At 48.4% G+C, this 20,820-nt stretch overlaps 4 protein-coding genes across 4 annotated transcripts; 3 read left to right on the forward strand and 1 right to left on the reverse strand.

Moving 5' to 3' along the window:
- Positions 1–8,085: 8,085 nt before the first annotated feature.
- FIESC28_10432 (uncharacterized protein) lies at positions 8,086–11,787 on the forward strand (the record flags this gene model as incomplete). The annotated part of the gene is made up of 2 exons (XM_031164564.1): positions 8,086–8,631; positions 8,686–11,787. 2 exons carry the CDS (start codon positions 8,086–8,088, stop codon positions 11,785–11,787), a joined length of 3,648 nt encoding a protein of 1,215 aa, XP_031011390.1.
- Positions 11,788–12,987: 1,200 nt separating this feature from the next.
- Positions 12,988–14,616, reverse strand: FIESC28_10433 (uncharacterized protein; the record flags this gene model as incomplete). Its single annotated transcript, XM_031164565.1, has 3 exons — positions 12,988–13,241; positions 13,303–13,987; positions 14,041–14,616. The coding sequence occupies 3 exons, from the start codon at positions 14,614–14,616 to the stop codon at positions 12,988–12,990; spliced, it is 1,515 nt and encodes a 504-aa protein (XP_031011391.1).
- Positions 14,617–17,736: 3,120 nt separating this feature from the next.
- On the forward strand, positions 17,737–18,504 carry FIESC28_10434 (uncharacterized protein; the record flags this gene model as incomplete). Its single annotated transcript, XM_031164566.1, has 2 exons — positions 17,737–18,412; positions 18,467–18,504. 2 exons carry the CDS (start codon positions 17,737–17,739, stop codon positions 18,502–18,504), a joined length of 714 nt encoding a protein of 237 aa, XP_031011392.1.
- Positions 18,505–19,564: 1,060 nt separating this feature from the next.
- On the forward strand, positions 19,565–20,056 carry FIESC28_10435 (uncharacterized protein; the record flags this gene model as incomplete). The annotated part of the gene is made up of 1 exon (XM_031164567.1): positions 19,565–20,056. One exon carries the CDS (start codon positions 19,565–19,567, stop codon positions 20,054–20,056), a length of 492 nt encoding a protein of 163 aa, XP_031011393.1.
- Positions 20,057–20,820: the final 764 nt, after the last annotated feature.

Raw genomic sequence — 20,820 nt, forward strand, 5'->3', positions numbered from 1 at the left:
ATAAAAAAAGATTAGATAATAGAGTTGTCCTTTTAAGCCTCACCCTCGACTTGTTAAACCTAACTGTCCATCCGGCAGACAAGCGACGTAAGACATGTCTACACGGCTAACCATTTCTTAGTGTGAGTCTGATGCGCCGAATGTTATGACGTACCATAGTATTTCAAGCTTGAACAGTTCCTGCTTTTGCTTTGTCTCTTCAGTGGTCACATTTGTGTGGGGTCATGACTATCCCGGTTCGAAATCGGCATGTAAGCGGACCAATTCTTTGCTCGTGTATATGGAAAGCGACCCGGTGTGGCACGAAACCATCATGCCGTACCTGGTTGTCGTACTTCTTATTATCGTAGCAAACAAAACGGTGTCGATCAGCGTGGGAGTCGGTAGCTAGCGCAAAGTTTCGTCCGTATTCCCTGTGTTGAGAGACGAGAAACGGGAGCGTCCAAAGCGTTTTGTATCTAGCTCATTTGGTGAACCGTCACTAGCAAACTCTCATTCTAACATTGCATGTACAGATGCAAAAGTAACGAATTGAACGGTCCGTCCGCTATTGACACGGTCCGTTTGCCATTCTTGATGAGGCACTTGTAATAACTGATCACCGATCACCCCAGAGTGGCCGAAGGACCAATTCCCTTAGCTCCAGTTGAATATGATAAGAGAAACTTCCTCAAACAACGATGAGGGCATAAAACAGCTCGGATCCTTCTAACCCCAGTGCTAATCCCAGATACTAGATCCGAGGCATGTATTAGCAGCGGCGCTTTTACCGTTACATGCGGACCCGGATCTACACAAGCGGAGGCATCTTGTCCCATGCGGAGCGCCTTTACTGTTCCGGTGGTCCGGTAACTCTGAGCTCACCCGAATAGTGAAGAGAAGTAAGCTTGATGGCTCATTGCAGTACGTAGTTAGCTGGTCTGAAAAGTCTTTCGCAGTAGCTTTGGACTTGCATATTCGACTCCGCAATGATACACGAGATATGCACAACCGTGCAGCTCTGTGGAACCGTTCTTCATGAACGTATCAGCAAGCAGCCAAAATTCTCTCTTCATGGGCTTCGAATAAGCAACCTTTGGTTAGTGTGTCATTGTTGAGAAACGGCAGTATCGCACTTCGCGAATAGCGAAGACCGATGCGAATGGTGCAGTGTTACAACATGCTGTAAAAGAGCCCGGCAATAACGATGAGACTGTTGGCTGGGCACAGGTTGAAGGCAGGCAAGGTTGAGTGGGGACATTTCCCAGGTAGTATCCTTGTTAGTGGCTTGTTCGAAGCAAACTGCGTGTAAACAATGCTTGTCTTGCACTCCTTACACAATCAACCAACAAATGACTCTCAAGCAAACATATGCGCGTTGGTGATACGTATGGACTTGGCCTCGGTTATAAGCAGTAGATGGTGGTAACGTGATCTCGACCTTCTGCAAGGAGATATGCGGACGTCGATTCACGTTGAGATGCAGGAGCTGGGGTGAGCCAACTGCTGGTTCCTGGAATGCCCCTGTTGTGTTTTAGCAAGCATGGAGAAACCCCAGTGACCGACCGACTGGGGAAAGTGAATAGGTTTCCGGTCTTCGGTGTTGTATTTCGCGTAGACTGAACCACCAGATTTTGAAACTGAGACCCGGCGAAATCAGTAGGCCAAGGGTACCCGATGATATCAAGAGCCTAGAGAGTTCTTTCGTCGGTCAGCAGAAGGACACTGGCAAAATGCAAGACGAATCATAACGTAACGTCTGGCTGCAGTGCTCGTCTGGTGGAGTGGGGTTTGAGGCGGAATTGATTGCTCCGGATTGTATTTACAAACTAGTGATGAAGGATTCACAAAGTCTCGATATAGAGAACATACGCCTCGTTCAAAGATCGTTCTATTCGTCGGAAGAACGACATTATAGAGCGGGTGTACCATGTCCAGGTTGCACACCGTGGAGTTGGCATTCTAGCTGCATGTTGTGTTGCATATATCAGATCGAAGCCATGCTACACCCCGAATTGATAAACCACAGCGGCCAGGCTAGGGCGAGGGTATATTATGTAGATCAAGATGCACTATGAGTTGCGGATGACCGAGGGCGGCATTGGTGTCATGTTCTCGTGGTAGAGATTTGTGTAGCCTTTTGTCAGGTATAAACGCTACGCGTTGAAAACCTCAACGATTGTAAAGGTTTTAGGCCGGAAATGTTTAATCAAACGCGTAGGTGAGGCTGAGAAGTCTAAAGGTAAGGCTGACTTTGGAGTGTTGGAAGAAAAGTGCACAACCGCAAGCCAATAGTGTGCGTGGATTGGTAGAAATGCCGTGAGCCGTGATTAACAATGAGATATTGTTAGTTGACGACTGATCACGGCGCAGTTGTAATCTGCAAACAAGACGATTAGGCGGTATAACAGGGTCGGGTATAGACAGGGGCAAAGCCGTCGTTGGTACCGGGGAGGCTTCGCGGAAGCAACGTTTGGGCCATGTGTCAGGGATCAGGTCGTTCCCCCTGGCCTGGCAGTTCTAGCAATGGCAACGACCTTGAAAATCAGCCGGTCCCTGTCAGAACGTTCGAAAGGGGGTTGATGTCACTAGCCAATCTTTAGCGTGAAGATGAGGGTCCAACTTCCTAAAGTCTTTGACCTGCTGCAGACTCGCCAGGATGATCAGAAGGAAAAGCAATGATGAATAGATTGTATTGAGAGGGACTGTACTATACTGTACGTAATAGTCTTGAAGGTGATGCGACAATCATTCGTGTCGGCCCGTTCAAAAGCATTGGTAACGATCAGGGTCCTATGTCGATCTATGCTCACCTCAGCTATTGACCGCGAGAGAAAAGAAACGTTTTGCGGAGGTAATATTGGATGAACCACTCGAGCACAGGTCGTGTCATGGTGATGCTTCAAGAGGGTGAGTCGAGTCGAGTCGAGTCGAGTCGAGCCAAGTCGACCAGCGAATAGCCCATTGTTGTTGTGGGAGCAAAAAGTCCAAGCGAGAAGGAAGTGAAAAGTGAGGCTTAAGTCGATAACTTAGTGGAGGAGTTGCAAGGCAGGCGCCAGGAGGTGCCTGCCATTGATTGATTCAAATGACTAGCACTAGCAAACTTGCTGGTGAGATTTGACAGAAGGTGTAGGCCCGCGCGCACTTTCCATTCGTGCTTGGCCTAGATACGTAAATTTGACAAAGACATTCACAGAATCTAGAAGCCCCTCCGTGAGTCCTTCCCCCGTCCTTTCGTCATGGACCCTGCATTTCAGGATATGGATAGGTAAGGTAGAGATCTGTGTCAATGAATTGATGGATGGCAAAACATCAACGCCAGACGCCACATCGTGCGGTTTACCCTTCTCTGCGGAGGATTGCAACGCATTCGATTTAGAAGAATATTCGAAACGCCAGATCGAGAACAGCTATTGCTACGATGGCGCCGCCTCAAACAAAAGTCTTATCAGGATGGAAGTCGAACGATTCGTAGAAGGAGGAGTTCTGGATGCACCCAATGCACTCACAGTTCAGATCACTATGGGGTGATCATGTTAATCTTGGTTGCTTCTGTGGTACCCTAGCGAGAACCCTGATTTTCTTCTTTCTTTTTCTTTTTGCTTTTCTTTTCCCGTCAAAACGATCAGCAGCTAGTGGATGACGAAAGCATGACAAAAAAGGCAGATCGAATTTTGCGAGAGGCTACGCTGTGAGTTGAGCTGAGCTGAGCTGAGCTGAGCTGAGCAAGCAAGCAAACCTAGCCCCGTCGGTCCCGTCTTCAGTACGGTGACGAAGTGAGACCGAGTTCCTGGGAAATCACATACAGTAGCTCTAGAAGAACAGAATAAAGGGGCGCAACGTCTACCAGCGCGTATCGTCCTACGCCATCGTGGAACTAAGAAGGCGCCGTCTTGCCCAACTTGTGCGCCGAGTGGCAGACTAATTTGGAGCCGGCTCTCGAGGTGAAGCGACCCGGGTGCGTTTGGTGGAATCTAGACGTTCGACGGCGCGGATGGAGTCACGAGGTGTGAATGACGATCCAAGTTGGGCGGAAAAGATGGGGAAATCTTGGAAGGGTCAGATATTTACGGATACTGAATTTGCTTGCAGATGGGAACGTCTAATATCTTAATTGGTCTGGAGTACCTACCAATCTTTACTGTCACTGGGCCATGATATGGTGCGAATAAAACCAGCAACTGGCCAGAGCGCCTCTTTACGGCGAGAATATGGAGTAGGTTGTCATATCAATTGTTTGGTCGTTTTAGGGCATGTCATCAAAAGCAGGGTCCAGCCCAGGCTTTTTGACTTATTGCGTGGCCCAAACTGTGCTATCAGCGCGTTCGCGGGGAGTCGGTGACAGCAGTAGCTTAGATCTCGCTGAGGGGGTCTCGTGGCTCCAGAACGAAACACTTTCGCTGACGATCCAAAAGGGGATTGAGATAGCTCCACGAAAACCTCCATTGAGTCGGTCGTTACTGCACGGCAATTGCTGAGTCGGTAGGCAAGCTAGACGATCCATAGCTCCGTTGTGGTGCTGAAGCGAGACGCAGGAGAATGCATTGGCTCGCACATGTTGCATATCGCCTGCAGACCTGCTCAGGAACAGCAAACTAGGGCTCGACTAAGTCTGCTAGAGGAGGCACAAGACAGCATCAGAAACCGCAATCCCAAGGGATAGTTCTTGGGCTATTTCCCGTGCCAGCGCCCTTTGCGCCGCTGCCATTGAAACTGAACTGCCCCCTTTGCCGAGAGTTTTGAATCAGCCTGTCACTCTGTCTGGTATTATGGCAACCTACCCGGCAGTGGAAGTGATCAACACGCCTTCCCAGACTTTTCGGGTCTCTGACGACGATGACTGACGATATTTCGCGTAGAGATACACTTAGCATGAATGATAGGCCTCCAACAAGGTTGGGATCGTGACCAAAGAGTTTATGGCTTTGATTCGGGTTCGGAATAATGTCATATGTGTTTCGTTATTGTCTTATGGCTAATAATGCTACAGTCTTAGCAGCCGTGTATGTAGGTCAGACTGGGAAGACATGCATGTTACTTGACCGCGACAAGGTGGCATCCAATCCAAGAAGTCATCACCCTAGACTAGAAAATGAAGCTGGTAATAGTTCGTGTGATGAATGCTCTGGGCTTCCTCTGACTCGGGACCACTCCGTTATGAAGATAATCGCTCCGTGATGTGGGCATTCCTGCATCATCGTTTGTACTGTACAGTAGTCTTGTACTAAGACTCCTCTCCTCTTTTCTCCTCCGAGCTCAGCCATTTCACTGACGAGTTGAACACAACGCGACACGATACGATATGCACAGACAATGCAATGCAGGAGGGAGGAGAGAGAACTTGTGGAGTGGGACCGAGGCCGTTGATATCTAACGTTACCTCATTCGACAGTGGTTAGGTGGAAGTTTGTTCAAGGTTATCGGATTTTTACTTTGCGACAAAAAAAATACAGTTTTTATTTTTATTTTCTATCATGGATGTTTATTTCGTAGCGCCATCTGGCCAGGGTAGGATACGAACCGGCGTTGAGTATGATGCTGGATGATGTGATGACTCTAGTTGAAGTCAAGAGATACGTTGTGGTATTCGTACACGCGGTTTCATCTAAAGTTCCCCCTTCGTGATGGATGGTCTTGATGATTCACGAGGGCTGTCTAAACAAACCCAGGCTTGATCACCGCCTATTACTCGAGTTGGACCTCACCATGCATCCATTGACAAGGGGTCCATCTGCATTTACTCTTGTATCAATCATCCGTCTCTCGGGACCTTGCTAAAGCCTAAAAGTCGAGCTCACCTGCCGGATCACCGGGCCCTTGACATCGGTTCAGAAGCATTTTTAGCTGCCCAGACAACAGGGGATACGAGCAGTTAGTCTTTAGCTCAGATGTTTTCTCTCGTTCAGTCGAGAGGCCCCCAAGCCCCTGGTAAGAGAGAGAAAAAAAAGAACCCGACTCCACTATTCTCTTCGGTAGGTACCTTGGGCATGGTAAAGTCAGTTGATGAAGTTTGGAGGTTAGGTTGAAGACTGAAGCCCCGCTGAGACCGGGCACAATATGTCCCGTATGTACTTCCAGCACAGCGCCACTCGTATATTTCCCCGTCTCACTTCTCGCTCTTTTACTGTACTGTACTATCTCTCATCAGTGACTGATTGTGACTGTTACCTTGAGAGGTCTTTGCCCCCTGTTCAGTTGGACTAGGGACCTAAGCTTGGATTTCCATGGGGGCGTGGGGTTATCTTCCCGTCGACCTTGCCCTGGCCTGGCACGGCACCCTCAACACCAAAACCCACTCCGACCCGTACGCTATCTCCTCCACCCCCTGGAACTTGGAACTCCCACTTGGGACAGACCGGGGCCCCCTGAACCGACAAAAGAGAGACATCCCCACTTCACTGACGAAAGACGTGGGTGTGGTGTGGCCACCAGGCCCAGGAACCGAGAGAAGAGAGTCCCGTCCAGAGACCCAAACTAGAGTCACTACCGTACTGCACCGCCCATACATGGAAGGGACCGACTGGGTTAAGGTGATAATACCACCGCATTCCCCAGACGTCTTGTTCCCATCTCTTCTTCCTCGACCTTTGACTCGACTGGACCTTTTACATTGGTTTATCATTTACTTGCTCTCTTCTCATTGTTCATGTTCATGTTAGTGTGTTTGGGTTCGGTTTACGGTCTTCACATTTCACGTATCGCTTCTACTATTGCTTTTGGACAGCACATTCGACGAGTCCTCCGACACAGCCATTTAATTCGTCATCACCTAATTTGATACCGAGCTATCTCTCACTCTCTCACTCACTACCCTGAGCACGAGACTACAAATCACCCCTACTTCTCCGTCTCAACCACTTCATTCCATCAACTCTTGGTCAGCTCGGAAAGTCGACGAATGACTTGACTCACAAGTCACAACCGAAGGACGATACATCAACCGACGAACGCGAAGATTAATTGCGATTGGCCAATTGACGAACTGAACTGAACCGGATTGGATTCAACAAGGTAAGCTACAGGAAAAGAAAGCAACAAGTTGAAGTTGCGAGATGAAAAGCAATTGTCTATTACACCGCACCGTTGTCCCGTTTCACCATCTTTTTTTCTTTCCCCACATCCATTTGCAGTTGGTTGGATACGCAGGTACCGTATGTTGTCCGCAGCAAGGCACAGGCAGGCAAGCAAGCATCCATCAATAGGTGCATCATCACAAGCTATGGCTATATATCTATGCACATGGGCGGATCGTGCCGCATGCACGCTTCAGGCGCCTGGAGCTGGTCTGCGTCTTTGTCGGTCTGGCCTGGCTTGACCTGATCTGACATGATACGAGGAGAGACGAGAGGAAAGACGGTATTGTTGTATGAAATATGACAAACATCCATTGCCAAGACTGTTAGATGGAGAGCTTGGGGACACGCAGCAGTTCATGGTGCAGTCTCGGCCATCACTTTCTAACAGTTTATGGGGGGGCTCCATTGCTTTTTGGAGGGTTCGGTCCAGTGGTTCCCTTCTGCAAGTTCCATCCATGGATACGACCTGGGCTCTCTCCGCACTCAACGTTCCCGTCTTGTCCGCCCTAAGCCCCTCCAACGTCTCCTTCCCTCCTACGCCTTGCAGCGGAGCAGGTCCCCCCCTGCGATCTTGAACATTCCTTGACAACTCGTCCAGCCCGCTTCATTCAGTCTCCCTTCATTCCATTTCTGTTCTTTCCCACAACAATCAACTCAATCTCCTCCCAGGTGACTTACATGACTTGACCGACTGACATTCTTCCTCTTTTTCCCAGCCAACCGATTTCCCCTCCCTCGATTTCTTGTTCCTGTGGTGCGATTCCATCGACTTTGACCCGAACATCATCACGACTTACACCATTGATTGGTATCGACATCGACATCAAAGCACACCAACTTTCAACCTGCACGCATCTCTCTTGGATATCCAGATACGAATTGATTACAGAAAAGATCAGGAACTAAAAAAAAGAACGGATAGAAAAGAGTCGGATCGGTCTTCGGTTCGAGTGGTCGCGCAAACCAGCCGGTGGAAGCGTCCCTCGATGATCTGAACGTCGGCATCGATTGTCAGCGGCAATCGCACGCAATGCTGAGAAACCAACCAATGCGAGCCAGTCTCCAGGTGGCCCCTCTATCTATCGCCAAATCTCGAACCGACTCATCTGGAGATGCTTCATCGACCTTGGAGAACGACACCAGCCTCTACTCACAATCACAAATGACACCACCCGCTACTCCCAATGGCTCGCAGGAGGACCTTTCACCCGCTCCTTCACCTCAGTATACTCCTCCTCCGGCCTTTCACAACTTCCTGCGAGCCTTTTATCCTTTTAACCCCAGCTATGTTATGACCGACTCGAGTGTGACGTTGCCTCTTAACGAGGGCGACGTTGTGTTAGTGCACTCTATCCATACCAATGGATGGGCTGATGGTACATTACTTATCTCTGGTGCCCGGGGATGGCTACCGACCAATTATTGCGAGGCCTATGAGCCTGATGATATGTGCAACCTGCTGAAGGCTCTTTTGAACTTTTGGGACCTGCTTAGAAGTACATCCGTCAATGATAAGGAGATCTTTGGTAACCAGGAGTTCATGAAGGGCATCATTGCAGGTGTTCGATTCTTGTTGGTAAGCTCAATCGATATCCAACTCATCAACCTAGTCTTCTAACACGATGCACAGGAACGAACAAACTGCCTCAACAGAGAGTCCCTGTTTATTCAAAGGAGCGATAGCTTGCGCAAGTGCCGCAAGTCTCTTCTGTCAGAGCTCTCATCGCTAGTCAAGACTGCTAAGCGTTTACAAGAAACACAGCGTCTCGAAATCACTCCCGTGGAAGATGTAAATGACATAATCGACGAGATGATTCTTAAGGCTTTTAGAATTGTAACAAAGGGCGTTCGTTTCTTGGACGTTCTTGAGGAGGATCGGAGGGCACGTGCACCTGCAGCCGTTACAGTTATGGATACAGTTCTCGAAGAATCATGCGTGCCTCCAACACCACCAGCTGATCAATCAACTTTCGATGAACAAAGCCAACGAAGCCCCATTGACACTGATTCTCAGGCTGCCGCTAGTGTCGCTGCTTCTGAGTCGAGTGAGACCACCCAAACCTCGACTTCTATTTTCACGAAACGGCTATCATCACTCAGCTCTCGTACTGGCCCGAGCTCGCATAGATTATCTCAAGGAAGCCTTGCCCAAGCACACCGCCTGTCTGCTACCATCTCTCACAGAGTCTCTCTCGCTGGGCCTTCATCAGTGTCGCGAGCTCATCACCTTGTCACTGAACGTCTCAACCGCAGCCACGATACCTTCCTGTCCCACCTGGGTTCTTTCATCGGTCGCCTGCATCTCCAATCCCAGTCGCGCCCCGAACTAGCTTCTGCTATCCGTCAGTCTGCACTATCTGGTGGGGAATTGCTTGCAGTAGTTGACGGGGTCTATGACCACATTAACTCGAGCTCAGAGGCTCTCGCCCGAGCTCGGTCCACCATGTTTGCACGAATCCAAGATCTCGTCTTTTCTGGCCGCGATACCCTTGTCAGTGCGACCTCTGAAGATGCCGATTTGATTATGCCTCACGACAACACAATGCTTCTTGCATCCGCTACAGGCTGCGTTCGAGCCGCTGGCGACTGTGTTGCCAAGGCAAAGTCAGCCATCGAACGCATCGGCGATTTTGAATTCGAGCTTGAGACTAGCAGCCTTGGTATCGATCTGAGTATTTTGGACATTGACTCAGAGGAGCGAGCTAGAACACCGTCCGTTTCAGAGCCCAATGTACCCGATACTGCCAGCATCGCCGGCTCGAACCGAACTTCAAACTCGTCAAACCCTGCCTCACGACGCCTCACTGTTGTCGCAATTGACAAGCCCCTCCCCGAGGTCCCCCAGGTGACGACACCTACTGATGAACAGACCATTCATCAATCACCTAGCTCCTCTCGACGCTCTTCAGTCGTGGATGACAATATCTCGAGTGTTGCATCCTCTATTTCCTCACTCCGACCCTCGCTTCCTCCTCTCCCCAAGCTTTCTACTGCGATTCTGGCAAACGAGGAATACAGTCCTGTCGATAACCATGACAGCGACTTCAACTCGTCTTCCCGCTTTGACAGTATGGTTGCGTCCAGTGCTGGCAGCAGTGCCACTTACCTTAGCCGCGACTCTGAAGTCAGCATTGTCTCGCAGTCATCAACTCGAGCCACTACGCCCGACCACACTCTTGCTCCTCAGAAGCAACCCTCCCTGTCAAACCTAAGCAATGGCGGAAGTTCGTCGCAAATGGAGGAAGTCGACGTCGAGTCGAGGCTTATGGAGAAGACGTTTGCTCACGAACTCATGTTCAACAAGGAGGGCCAGGTCACTGGTGGCTCACTACCAGCTCTTGTCGAGCGTCTGACCACTCACGAATCTACCCCTGATGCCATGTTCGTTTCTACCTTCTACCTCACCTTCCGCCTTTTCTGTACCCCAGTCCGATTTGCCGAGGCGCTTATTGAACGGTACGACTATGTTAACGACTCCCCTCATGTGGCTGGACCTGTCCGCTTGAGAGTATACAATGCTTTCAAGGGCTGGCTCGAATCCCATTGGAGGGATGAGACCGACCGCAATGCTCTCGATTTGATCATGCCCTTTGCCGAATTTAAGCTGGCTTCCTCACTGCCTTCTGCTGGAAGACGTCTTTTTGAGCTCGCTCAGCGCGTCTCTGGTGAGGGTTCTTTGGTGCCTCGACTTGTCTCGTCCATGGGCAAGACCAATACCTCTGTTGCTTCATACGTCCCTGCTGACACACCACTGCCTATCCCTGCTATCACCAAGGGTCAGCTCGCCTTGCTCGCTTCTTTCAAGATGGGTAACGCTCAGCCTAGTATTCTCGATTTCGACGCTCTCGAGCTGGCTCGCCAATTGACTATTAAGCAAATGAACATCTTCTCCTCCATCCTTCCAGAGGAGCTCTTGGCTTCTCAGTGGATGAAGAATGGTGGAGTCGATGCTCCTAACGTCAAGGCCATGTCATCTCTGTCCACTGATCTGTCAAACCTCGTCGCCGAGACCATTCTCCAGCAGCAAGAGGTCAAGAAGCGGGCGCAGGTGATCAAGCAATGGATCAAGATCGCACATCAGTGTCTCGAGCTCCACAACTACGATGGGCTTATGGCCATTATTTGCAGCCTCAATAGCAGCACCATCAGCCGTCTTCGAAAGACTTGGGATGCCATTTCCACAAAGCGAAAGGATATGCTCCAAAACCTCCAAGATCTCGTTGAGCCTTCCCAGAATAACAAGGTCTTGCGAACCAGACTTCACGACCACGTCCCTCCCTGCTTGCCCTTCCTTGGAATGTACCTGACCGATTTGACTTTTGTCGACATTGGCAACCCTGCTACCAAGCAGATGTGCCTCGGTCCTGAGTCTGAGGAAGATGGCGCTGGTGGTATCACCGTCGTGAACTTTGACAAGCACACTCGTACAGCCAAGATCATTGGGGAGCTACAGCGGTTCCAGATCCCTTACCGACTTACCGAGGTGCCTGACATGCAGGACTGGATGTCTTCTCAAATTAGCCATCTTCGTGACAGCGAAGAGGGCAACGCCAATGTCCAAGTTACATACTATCGCAAGAGTCTCCTCCTGGAGCCTCGCGAAACTGCTAACCGCCCTACTGTTGAATCATCAGCTGCTTCTATCGTTGGCGTCGGAGGTAGCCGTGCTGATCTGTTCAGCTGGATTTCTCGCGACCGCGGTACTTCAACACCTACACCTACCCACATATAAGGATTTATTGTCCTTCGTTTCGACCTATCGGGCTACCACAATTTACCAGTACCATCACCACACGCACATATTACCTCCCACCAGTAACTACTTCATCTTTGATACCCCCCATTTTGTTTGAACTTTATCAGCAGATGGGAAACATCGTCATGTTCCTTATGACCTCTATATCCATCAGCACAACGGCGTTATCTACATTTGGGTCTCACATTTATGCTTTACGGTATTCACATCAGTTCCCGCGGGTGGAACTAGATCGGGAATTTTATCACGAAACGCGAATTCTCAGTCCTTCGAGACTTGAAGCAATTATCAAGTTTGAATTCAAACGCCGCGACCAATTTTTGGCCTTCGACAACTTTCAGGCTACAGCTTCATCACGAAACAGTTCGCATTTATATCTTCTACTTCTTAACCTTCTTTCACTTTCTTTTTTTGCATCCCTGTATTATTCTCTTCGGGTGAAGAACGGACAGGGCATGGAAAACCAAAAACCTTTACGGCACAGGTGCATTCGGAAACGGCCAGCAACGATGGACAGGATTCGTGGGCTGCCTATTGATTTTCGGGTTCTTTTTAATGTATTCTCAATGACGGAGGGTCGAAACTGTTTTGGCTCGCCTGTGCGAGGACGAGTAGATTTGATTCTTATTGTATGATCAAGGAAGGCCTGCCGCCTATGTTTCTTTTTTAAACGTTGTACTTCTGGGAAAGGAGTCTGGTGACACAGGACAGGAGGTGGACGGAAAAGAAAGACAAAAAGGATGTATTCTGCAATAGAATAGGAAGAGCAAAAAGAAGAATGAGGATTCATTGTCCTTGAAACAAATTCCCTGCAAACGTGACTTTGTTGCTAATGTATTTTGTATGCCGCGTATGCACACGGAAACCCAGTGAGAGAAACAGGCTCTGTATAGATATGAATCGTGTATGGCGTGAATCATCGTGGTTGCTACTCTAGAATAGACTAATAAAGAACTAGTTGCCCAATGCCATTTTATCATAGATTCCCAAGGATATTTCCAAGATCCCATAAAACAACTGTCTCATACAATGTCATAAGCCGTCAAAGGCCAAAGCCTACCTCCTGTAGCTAGCTATATTATGGCTTATTCGCATGACTATATGTACCATCGAAACGCCCGAAATGATGAGTATTAATATAAGTTTGCTTATATATATGTTTGACCTTTTGGTGGTTTACGATTCGATGTCTGTTGTCTTCTTATTCGTAGGTGCGACAACAACGTCTTCGATATTCTCATCGCTGAACTTGAGGTCCTCTTCCATGGAGACAGAGTCCTGGATCTTCATGAAGATCACCGGAGCGGCGATGACAAGCGACGCGCCGAGGCAGGCCCATGTTGCAGCAAAGATGGTATCGAATGGCTTGCCAAGGCCATCCATACGCCAGAAGATGGCAGCGCCAGCGGACTGAATACCCTTGTAGAAACCTAGAAGCCCAGTTAGTGACCTGTTTCGAAGGAATAAGAATGAAAGAAGTACGAAACTTACCAGCGAAGTTGGCTGTCTTGCGGCCAGAGTTGGAGAGTGCGCCCATGTACCAGTAGATACAGGTTTGCCAAGCAGCATCGAAGAAGCCGTAGAAAAAGTAGAGAATCATAGGGGCAACGAATCGCTTGGCACCGTCGTCCCAGTCAACCTTGTCGTCTTCATTGGCAGGGTTCATGGCGATCTCGCGAGGTCGCTGATCCTTTTGCCAAGCATAACCACCGCCCCAGATGGCGAAGGTCAAAATAAATAGGGCGACGAGCGAGATTTTCGCACGGACACTGCGACGAACGCTGGAGATATCGAGGGCATAACCGATGATGAGAGCACCGAAGATCTGAGCAAGCCAGTAGAGCAAGTTGTTGAGAGCACGAGTGCGGACGTTGAACTGGGCGAGGTTCATGTTGACGTTCTGGTAGGTATAGAAGATGTTGGAGGAGAAGAACATGGGGAAGAGGAGGACGACCCACGGGGCGTCGTAGAGGGTTTCCCAGAGGCCCTTGATTTCTGTGCTCCAGGAAGGGTTCTTCATGACGATGACCTTTGTGTTGTCCTCGCGGACGATCTTGTCGGCGTCGCAAATCATGAGGGCGAGGATAGCACCGATAGCCATGAGGGCAATGAAGGCAGCGTACGTTCCATCGGACACGGGGCCTGCTTTCTTATTGATGTTTTGAGCGAGGGGGATCTAGGATTCTTGTTAGTAAAACTTGATAAGGAAACCACCTGGGTGAAACTTACCAGAGAACCAATAACTGCACCCATGTTGAAGATAACCCAGAACCAAGAGATGTATCGTCCCTTGCTCTGTTCAGGAGGATACGACATCATGATGGAACCTTGAGCAGCCCACAACAGTCCAGCGCAAACACCGAGCAGAGCACCTGCAAAGACAACGAAAGGCATGTTCTGGGTATGCGAGTAGCACAAGAATGAAGCAGCATAGACACAGTATCCGAGGCCACCAATTGATAGTGTCAACCTCAGTCCCAGCCTGTTGGCGAAAGTTCCAGCAAAGAAACCAACGACAGCAAAAGTGCTGTAAAGAGCAGTGTTGGCATGATCCTGGGCCTCGTTGGAGACCTGACCACCGCCACCGAGACCTGTCAGGGCGTTGAACATGCCGGGACATAAGAAACAGACAATTGAGACCATGAAGAGCTGGACCTTGGGCGAAGCGTACCAGAGCTCCATACGTCCGAGGCGAAGAGTCTTGTACATCCATCCTTTAGGACGGAAACCGGGAGCGGGAGCATCTGAGTCTGCAGTTTCCGAAGACGCCTGAGCGACGTTGTTATCCTTTTCGTGTGTAGACATTGTGGGTGTAGTGTGAAGTCGATGATTGATATGATGTGAAGTTGAAGCGACCGAGGGTCAATGCCCCAATGTGTGCGATGTAAAGAGAGAGAAAACCAATTAAGACAAAACGATGAATGAGTATTGATGGATAGATGGATGGATAGTAAAGAAGGATTGTCCAAGTGGACGGACGTCGCAGAATTAAAGTAGTTTGGAGCCAGGCGAGAAGAAAAGATGGAGAGATCCAATCAAGACACACGACAAATCGTCGAGTTCCCCAAAAATAAACCACCCCTGTTTTTATTGCCCTTTTTCCCTATCGAGTTTATCACGAGAAGGCGAAGAGTTGGACTGAATTGGACGTTCAGGGGTCTAAGCTCGTGAGATCAAAAGTCGGATGGTGGGTGGATGAGATGGAGACTGGAGACATGGAGACATGGAGACATGTAGATGGATGGGGGAGGAGCTGTAAGGGTACGGTACAGTACAGGTGGTGCGGGTAACTTACAGGGGGGGTTGGATGCAACAATGGGATGTCGATCTGCTTACGCTTCAGGACAGTGGCGCTTTGTCAAGAGTAACTAAGAGTTGTGTTAGTAAAACTATCTATCGCCCGAGGTACTACGTAGTAAGTGAGAGTCTTTTGTATAAATGCAGTAGCTGCGAGTATCGAGGAGCTGAGTCTTTTGTTACGCAATGATTGCATATGGTTATCAAAGAGATGGTGTACCAGATCAAACGGTTATTCAACGACTTTCTCGGCCGAGATGTAACCTAAGTACTGAGTTGGAGAACGGGGGTAAGTGCCGGCCAAGGCCAAGGCCGAGACCAAGACCAAGTACCACTTGAAGATGCATCCTTTGCTTGTATGGACTAGAGTCATAACTAATCTAATTCCTACCAAATCTAAACGTCTTTCTCATCCCCAGTTTCCAAACCCTCAAAAAGCCTCGTTATCCTGGGGTAACAATCCTCGTCGATGAGAGGCTGTTCGCAGCATCAGACTTCAGTGGCGCCCCTACAACGGTAACGTCCGCTCGCGAAGGAGACTAGCAGGCCCCTAAATGGTAACGTTCAAGTAAATTTAGCTTAGGAATGTCCCAAGAAGAAAGGACTGAGACTCTGTATGAATGCTACAGTAACGAGACGCTGATACATTTGCTTGGGGTGGCATACATGAGCTGGTAATTTCCTGCAGGTTGAGGTCATTCATCGCATTTCCAATACTGTCTAAGCTCAAGGTAATACGATTAAGCAGATTATCAACCTCTTTTGATATTGGTCTCATGCAATGCAATGCTGCAGATTGAGGCGATAGACATTTTTAGCTGGTTGAGGTTCCTGCTGCTCGGGCCCGCCTTACCGTTAAACCCCAGGTGGAGCTGGAGCTGGAGGTCCATTTTTAGAGCTCTTCCAGGGGAAAGGCCCGAATATTAGACTCCGTGATTGGTGGTCTCGTCCCAAATCTCGAGACCCTACAGCAGAGAACGAAACGGGTGATTTTCTTGCATCTCGCCTGTTCACTCTTAAAAATAAAAGTAAGATATCGATACGAAGATGCACGGCCCATTACGAGAATTACATATATAGGCCATGACACCTACTGTGCCTCTCATTCATAGGTGTTGTTCATGCCACCTACGGTGCGATAATTCTCTGATTTGTTTTCTGACCTCTCCTCTAAGACGGGGCCCGTAATTCCCGGCACTGCCTTCTTGTTCTCGTAACATCCGATATTACATACTTTTTCATTTATCACGATAACCCAAGTTTCTCAGTCTAGTTCTATCCTAGCTCTGAGTCTGCGGCCAGTCCAGTCCAGCCCACTCAAGCCAAGCTATCGCTGTCTCCATCTCTAAAGCTCCGACCGTACCCAGTTAATTTACACCCGCATGTAACGTTTCGCCCAAGCGGATACTATGATACTACAATGTCTTACCCTTTTCCCCAGCGGTTACTGATTGTCCATTGTCGTTACCAATTGTTCGAAACATGCATGTCCAAGTTGGTCTTGGCTTCTGTCAGCTGCCATTTACATCGGTCAATCCTTCAAAGTTATCTGTGTCTACCTATCTTGCAGTACACATGATGATCAAGATAAAGGCGGCCGATTGTTGCACCTCCGCAATAACACGATTACGGTGGGTTATAGATATCAATATGGAGCACCTTCTCCATCGTCCTGTGTAGATTAGTATCGCATGTCCCGTTATCACTTGCAATTGATCTGGCTGTGACTTTGCCAATCTAAGACCCTGCATGAAGACCTCGGCCAGTTGCATGACCACCAATCTATCTTTCCTGCCATCATGACATATTCTGACCTTCAGTAGTCATGATCACCGATTTCTCACTAACATCTCGCACTTGTTTGTAAACAAATCCTTTTGTTACGACACTCATGATGAATTGATAAGCTCTCGGAAAAAGTGAGATACTTTGACGTCTCTGACAGAACGGGCGTGTATTTATGATTTACGAATTCGACTTTCTTTGTTGTCATGATAACAAAACAAAAAGAGAATGGACTTGAAGAATCTGGCAAATGTTGCACATCATTAACCTGCTGGAAGCCGTATGTAGGTCACATTTAATGATGGCTCAACCAACTGCTGCACATGACCACGAGTACAAACACTGATAGAATGGAACGTCGGCCTCGAATAAGGATGGCATTCATTCTGTACTGCATTATAAACCTTGATGACCTGAATTTGGAGCCTATCACGAAAGTCAAGCAAAGCACATAACCATATGCCAGATCAAGTCAAGGGTACAGTCATTCCAGATCACGACTGCCACAAGTAATATAGACGATTGACTTTCTCTTAAGGTTGAACAAAAGAGAATAATTTCTTTCCCATGCCATCCAATGTCATGATTCTCCAATACATGATGCTTGAATGGCCTTATATTACATTATCATCACGTGAGCCTGACAAATTCTGTCGGTCTGATTGGCTCGGACGAGATCGGGGCGCCACCCTGACGTACCAGCGGATTCCGGGTTCAATCGCCTTTTAGCACCGAGGACCCGGGTGTGGGTTTGGGTTTGAAATCATAGTCAGTCACTCACTAAACGCTTGCCTTTCCTTTCACCTCACCTCACTTCCACAACCACAACCACATGCGCCAACCATGTTTACTTCAAGATCCGTAGCCAGACTCGTCCTGCGACGAGGATGCTCTCATGTTTCGCTTCCCTTGAGGCAATTCTCAACATCGAGGCCTCTCGCTGTTAGCTACCACTCCTACACTCTTCCCACCCACACCTCTACGCCTCCTAGAAACGACGACGTTCCCGAAACATCGATAACACAACCTGATCCTCTACCCAAAGTTCACGAGACTCGCCCGCCTCCCCAACAGCCTCAGCATCCCCAACCGCCAAAGCAGCAAGAAGCAGCGACTACAAAGACAACACTGCAGAATGACGTTCCCGCCACCTCGGCATCAGCTCCGAAGCTAGACGAGAAGGAAGCACAGAAGCCGAAGGCCGCTCGGCCACGATCTAAGCTACGCCCGCGTAAGGCTGCCATGAAGTTGACGCCCTCTGCGGTGGAACAACTAAGAGAGCTGCTCGATCAGCCTGAGCCGAAACTCATCAAGGTCGGCGTACGGAACCGAGGATGCAGTGGTTTGGCGTATCATCTCGAATACGTTGACAAGCCTGGCGCTTTCGACGAAACGGTTGAGCAGGATGGTGTCCAGGTCTTAATTGACAGCAAGGCTCTTTTCAGCATTATTGGAAGCGAAATGGATTACATCGAGGACAAGCTCAACCAGCGCTTCGTGTTCAAGAACCCTAATATCAGTAAGTTGTTATTTTGTCCGGTAGCTTCAACACGATACTAACGTTTACTTTCAGAGGAAGAATGTGGTTGTGGAGAATCTTTCATGGTATAATCAGTTCATCTTTTGGTCATCGCATCAGCGTCGGTATCAGCATATCACGAAACCAAACCACCACACTTAACGAAACGACGGCATGCATGCTTGGATATGATATGGACCAAGAGAAACATGCTTGACGTTTGCATATTACCGGGAATAGACAAGAGAACAATCCTGTGACGAGCAGGGTAATGTTGGGAGCTTATCAATAAGCAGCACGAAATCGGCGGGCAGAAGGAATGAAAGCCAGTACCTCGAATCGGCATAATCATCGGCGTTGGGTTAGACTGGAGAGGCATCATCTCCCTTTGTTTTGAGAAAACACATTATACTTATATATACCATTGTGCTTTTTGGGTATGGAATCAAAGATACGTGTCATGGAGAAATGACCGAGGAGCATGTTACTTGTCAAACTCACATCATTAATATTGGTGATACAAGCTTGACTCCCCTGCCACGCCGTACTGCCCAACTCTGTGACTAAAAAAAAAAAGATTCCAATGTGCTTCACGAGATCTTGGGAAGACGTAGTATTTCTGGCCTGAAAGCTTCGTACATAATGGCATCCTTTTACAACTTGATACCAAGTTAGCTGTCTCACGAATTTGTACTTTTGTATCACGAGGATTGTAAGTTATACCACATAGTGTACCAGACGCGGCAAACTTCTAGAACACAAATGAAAGTTTCACCGAGTAACCCTTATGGCCTTATCAAAATGACCATCTAAGAAAGTCATAAGTGTAGAGATACCCAGATATGGAATGGTTCATCTTCGCCAGCGTACTACTCGAAAAGCTCAAATGTCAATGTGCAAGAGAATGGTTCGCGGAAGATCACATGATCTCGTGATATGTGTTGCTTTATATGTTGGCGTCGAACACGCCCTTCGACTGTCGCGCCTGTATTTGTGACTAGATTTCTAGACATCTTCTTATTTCAACTTTGTGATTGAAACAAACTGCAAACTTATAAACCTACGATCATTTGAACTGAACCCGACGCATCTCACACCTCGAAGCTCTCCATCGACTGTGACCCAACATACCTAGTCCTCTGTTACACGGCAATGGTGACAGTCACCAAGAGACCCCTTGAGGAATCTCAAGAGGACCGCAAAGTAAAGGTTTCAAAGACCATAAAGGAAACGTCACCTACCTCATCACTTGCCTCACCTACCACCACCGATTTTACCACAGCTATGGCACCTCAGCTCGCACTCATCGAATCGTCTACCCGTACAACATTCGAGAAGCAAGTATGGTCACTCTTATGTCAGATCCCACGGGGAAGTGTCTCAACATATGGCATCATGGCTGCTCATCTAAAGTCTTCCCCGCGAGCAGTTGGTAACGCGCTGCGTCGAAATCCGTTCGCGCCAGAGGTACCATGCCATCGTGTTGTCGCTACAGGTGGTGCATTGGGCGGATTCAAAGGCAAGTGGCCCAAGGATGGAGAGGGTATCACACTTGATGAGAAGAGGAAGCTTTTGAAGGGTGAGGGAGTGAGGTGGGATGAGAAGGGCAAGGTGATTGGGACTCCATTTGGAGGGTTCATATGATGTTGAGATGATATGGTCTATGAATAGGAACAAAAGACTGAGTGATGTGCTGATCTGGATAATCATGAAGTTTGTAGTCAGACGAACCTTGATGAAATAAAGTCCCGTATTGTTTATCATTGGATTCAACTCTCTGGACGTCCTTCTCCATGTGGGGAAAATACTCGGTCAACGACACAGCGAACATGCCTGTTGTAGCCGAAACCCGGAGACGATTGAGCACCAAAATGAAGACTCAAAAACTGATTTAATTCGTTACTTCACCTTGGAAGTCCAAGACCACTTCCGAGACGGATTTGCATCACCGATTTACCATGTTTCGGTGGTCTTGTGCCGGGGTATTATAACTCGAATAGGTTTGGCGGTTAGTCAAACAGTGGATCTGTAAAGCCCTGAGACAAGAGGTCAGAGGCCTGAACTGGATCATGGTCACCGAAGATTGGGATGTGTGACTGATGAGGTCGCGGGAACAGTAGGTGAGTGTTTTAAGTCATGTTATACGTGAGACGTATGAGCATGGATACGGTTGTGTTTTGAGTGAGCCGGTCAAGACGTTGGATAACTGAGAGAAATACAAGTCAAGCTACCTAAGTAATTAACTTCATTATTCTCAACGGCTAAAAAAGGCTTTACCTAACAGAACCTGACGTTTCGTCATGGTCCAGTTTGAAGTGAAATTCGGTGAATGTCTTTTTCCGTAGCTGCTAGACAAAGTTGAACCTGCACCTCCAAAAATTAGCCCGACAAATCCCGTGCCCAAAAAC

The sequence above is a fragment of the Fusarium coffeatum genome, assembly GCF_003316985.1.
Source record: "Fusarium coffeatum strain FIESC_28 chromosome Unknown BRIP53273_contig_307, whole genome shotgun sequence".
NCBI lineage: Eukaryota > Fungi > Ascomycota > Sordariomycetes > Hypocreales > Nectriaceae > Fusarium > Fusarium coffeatum.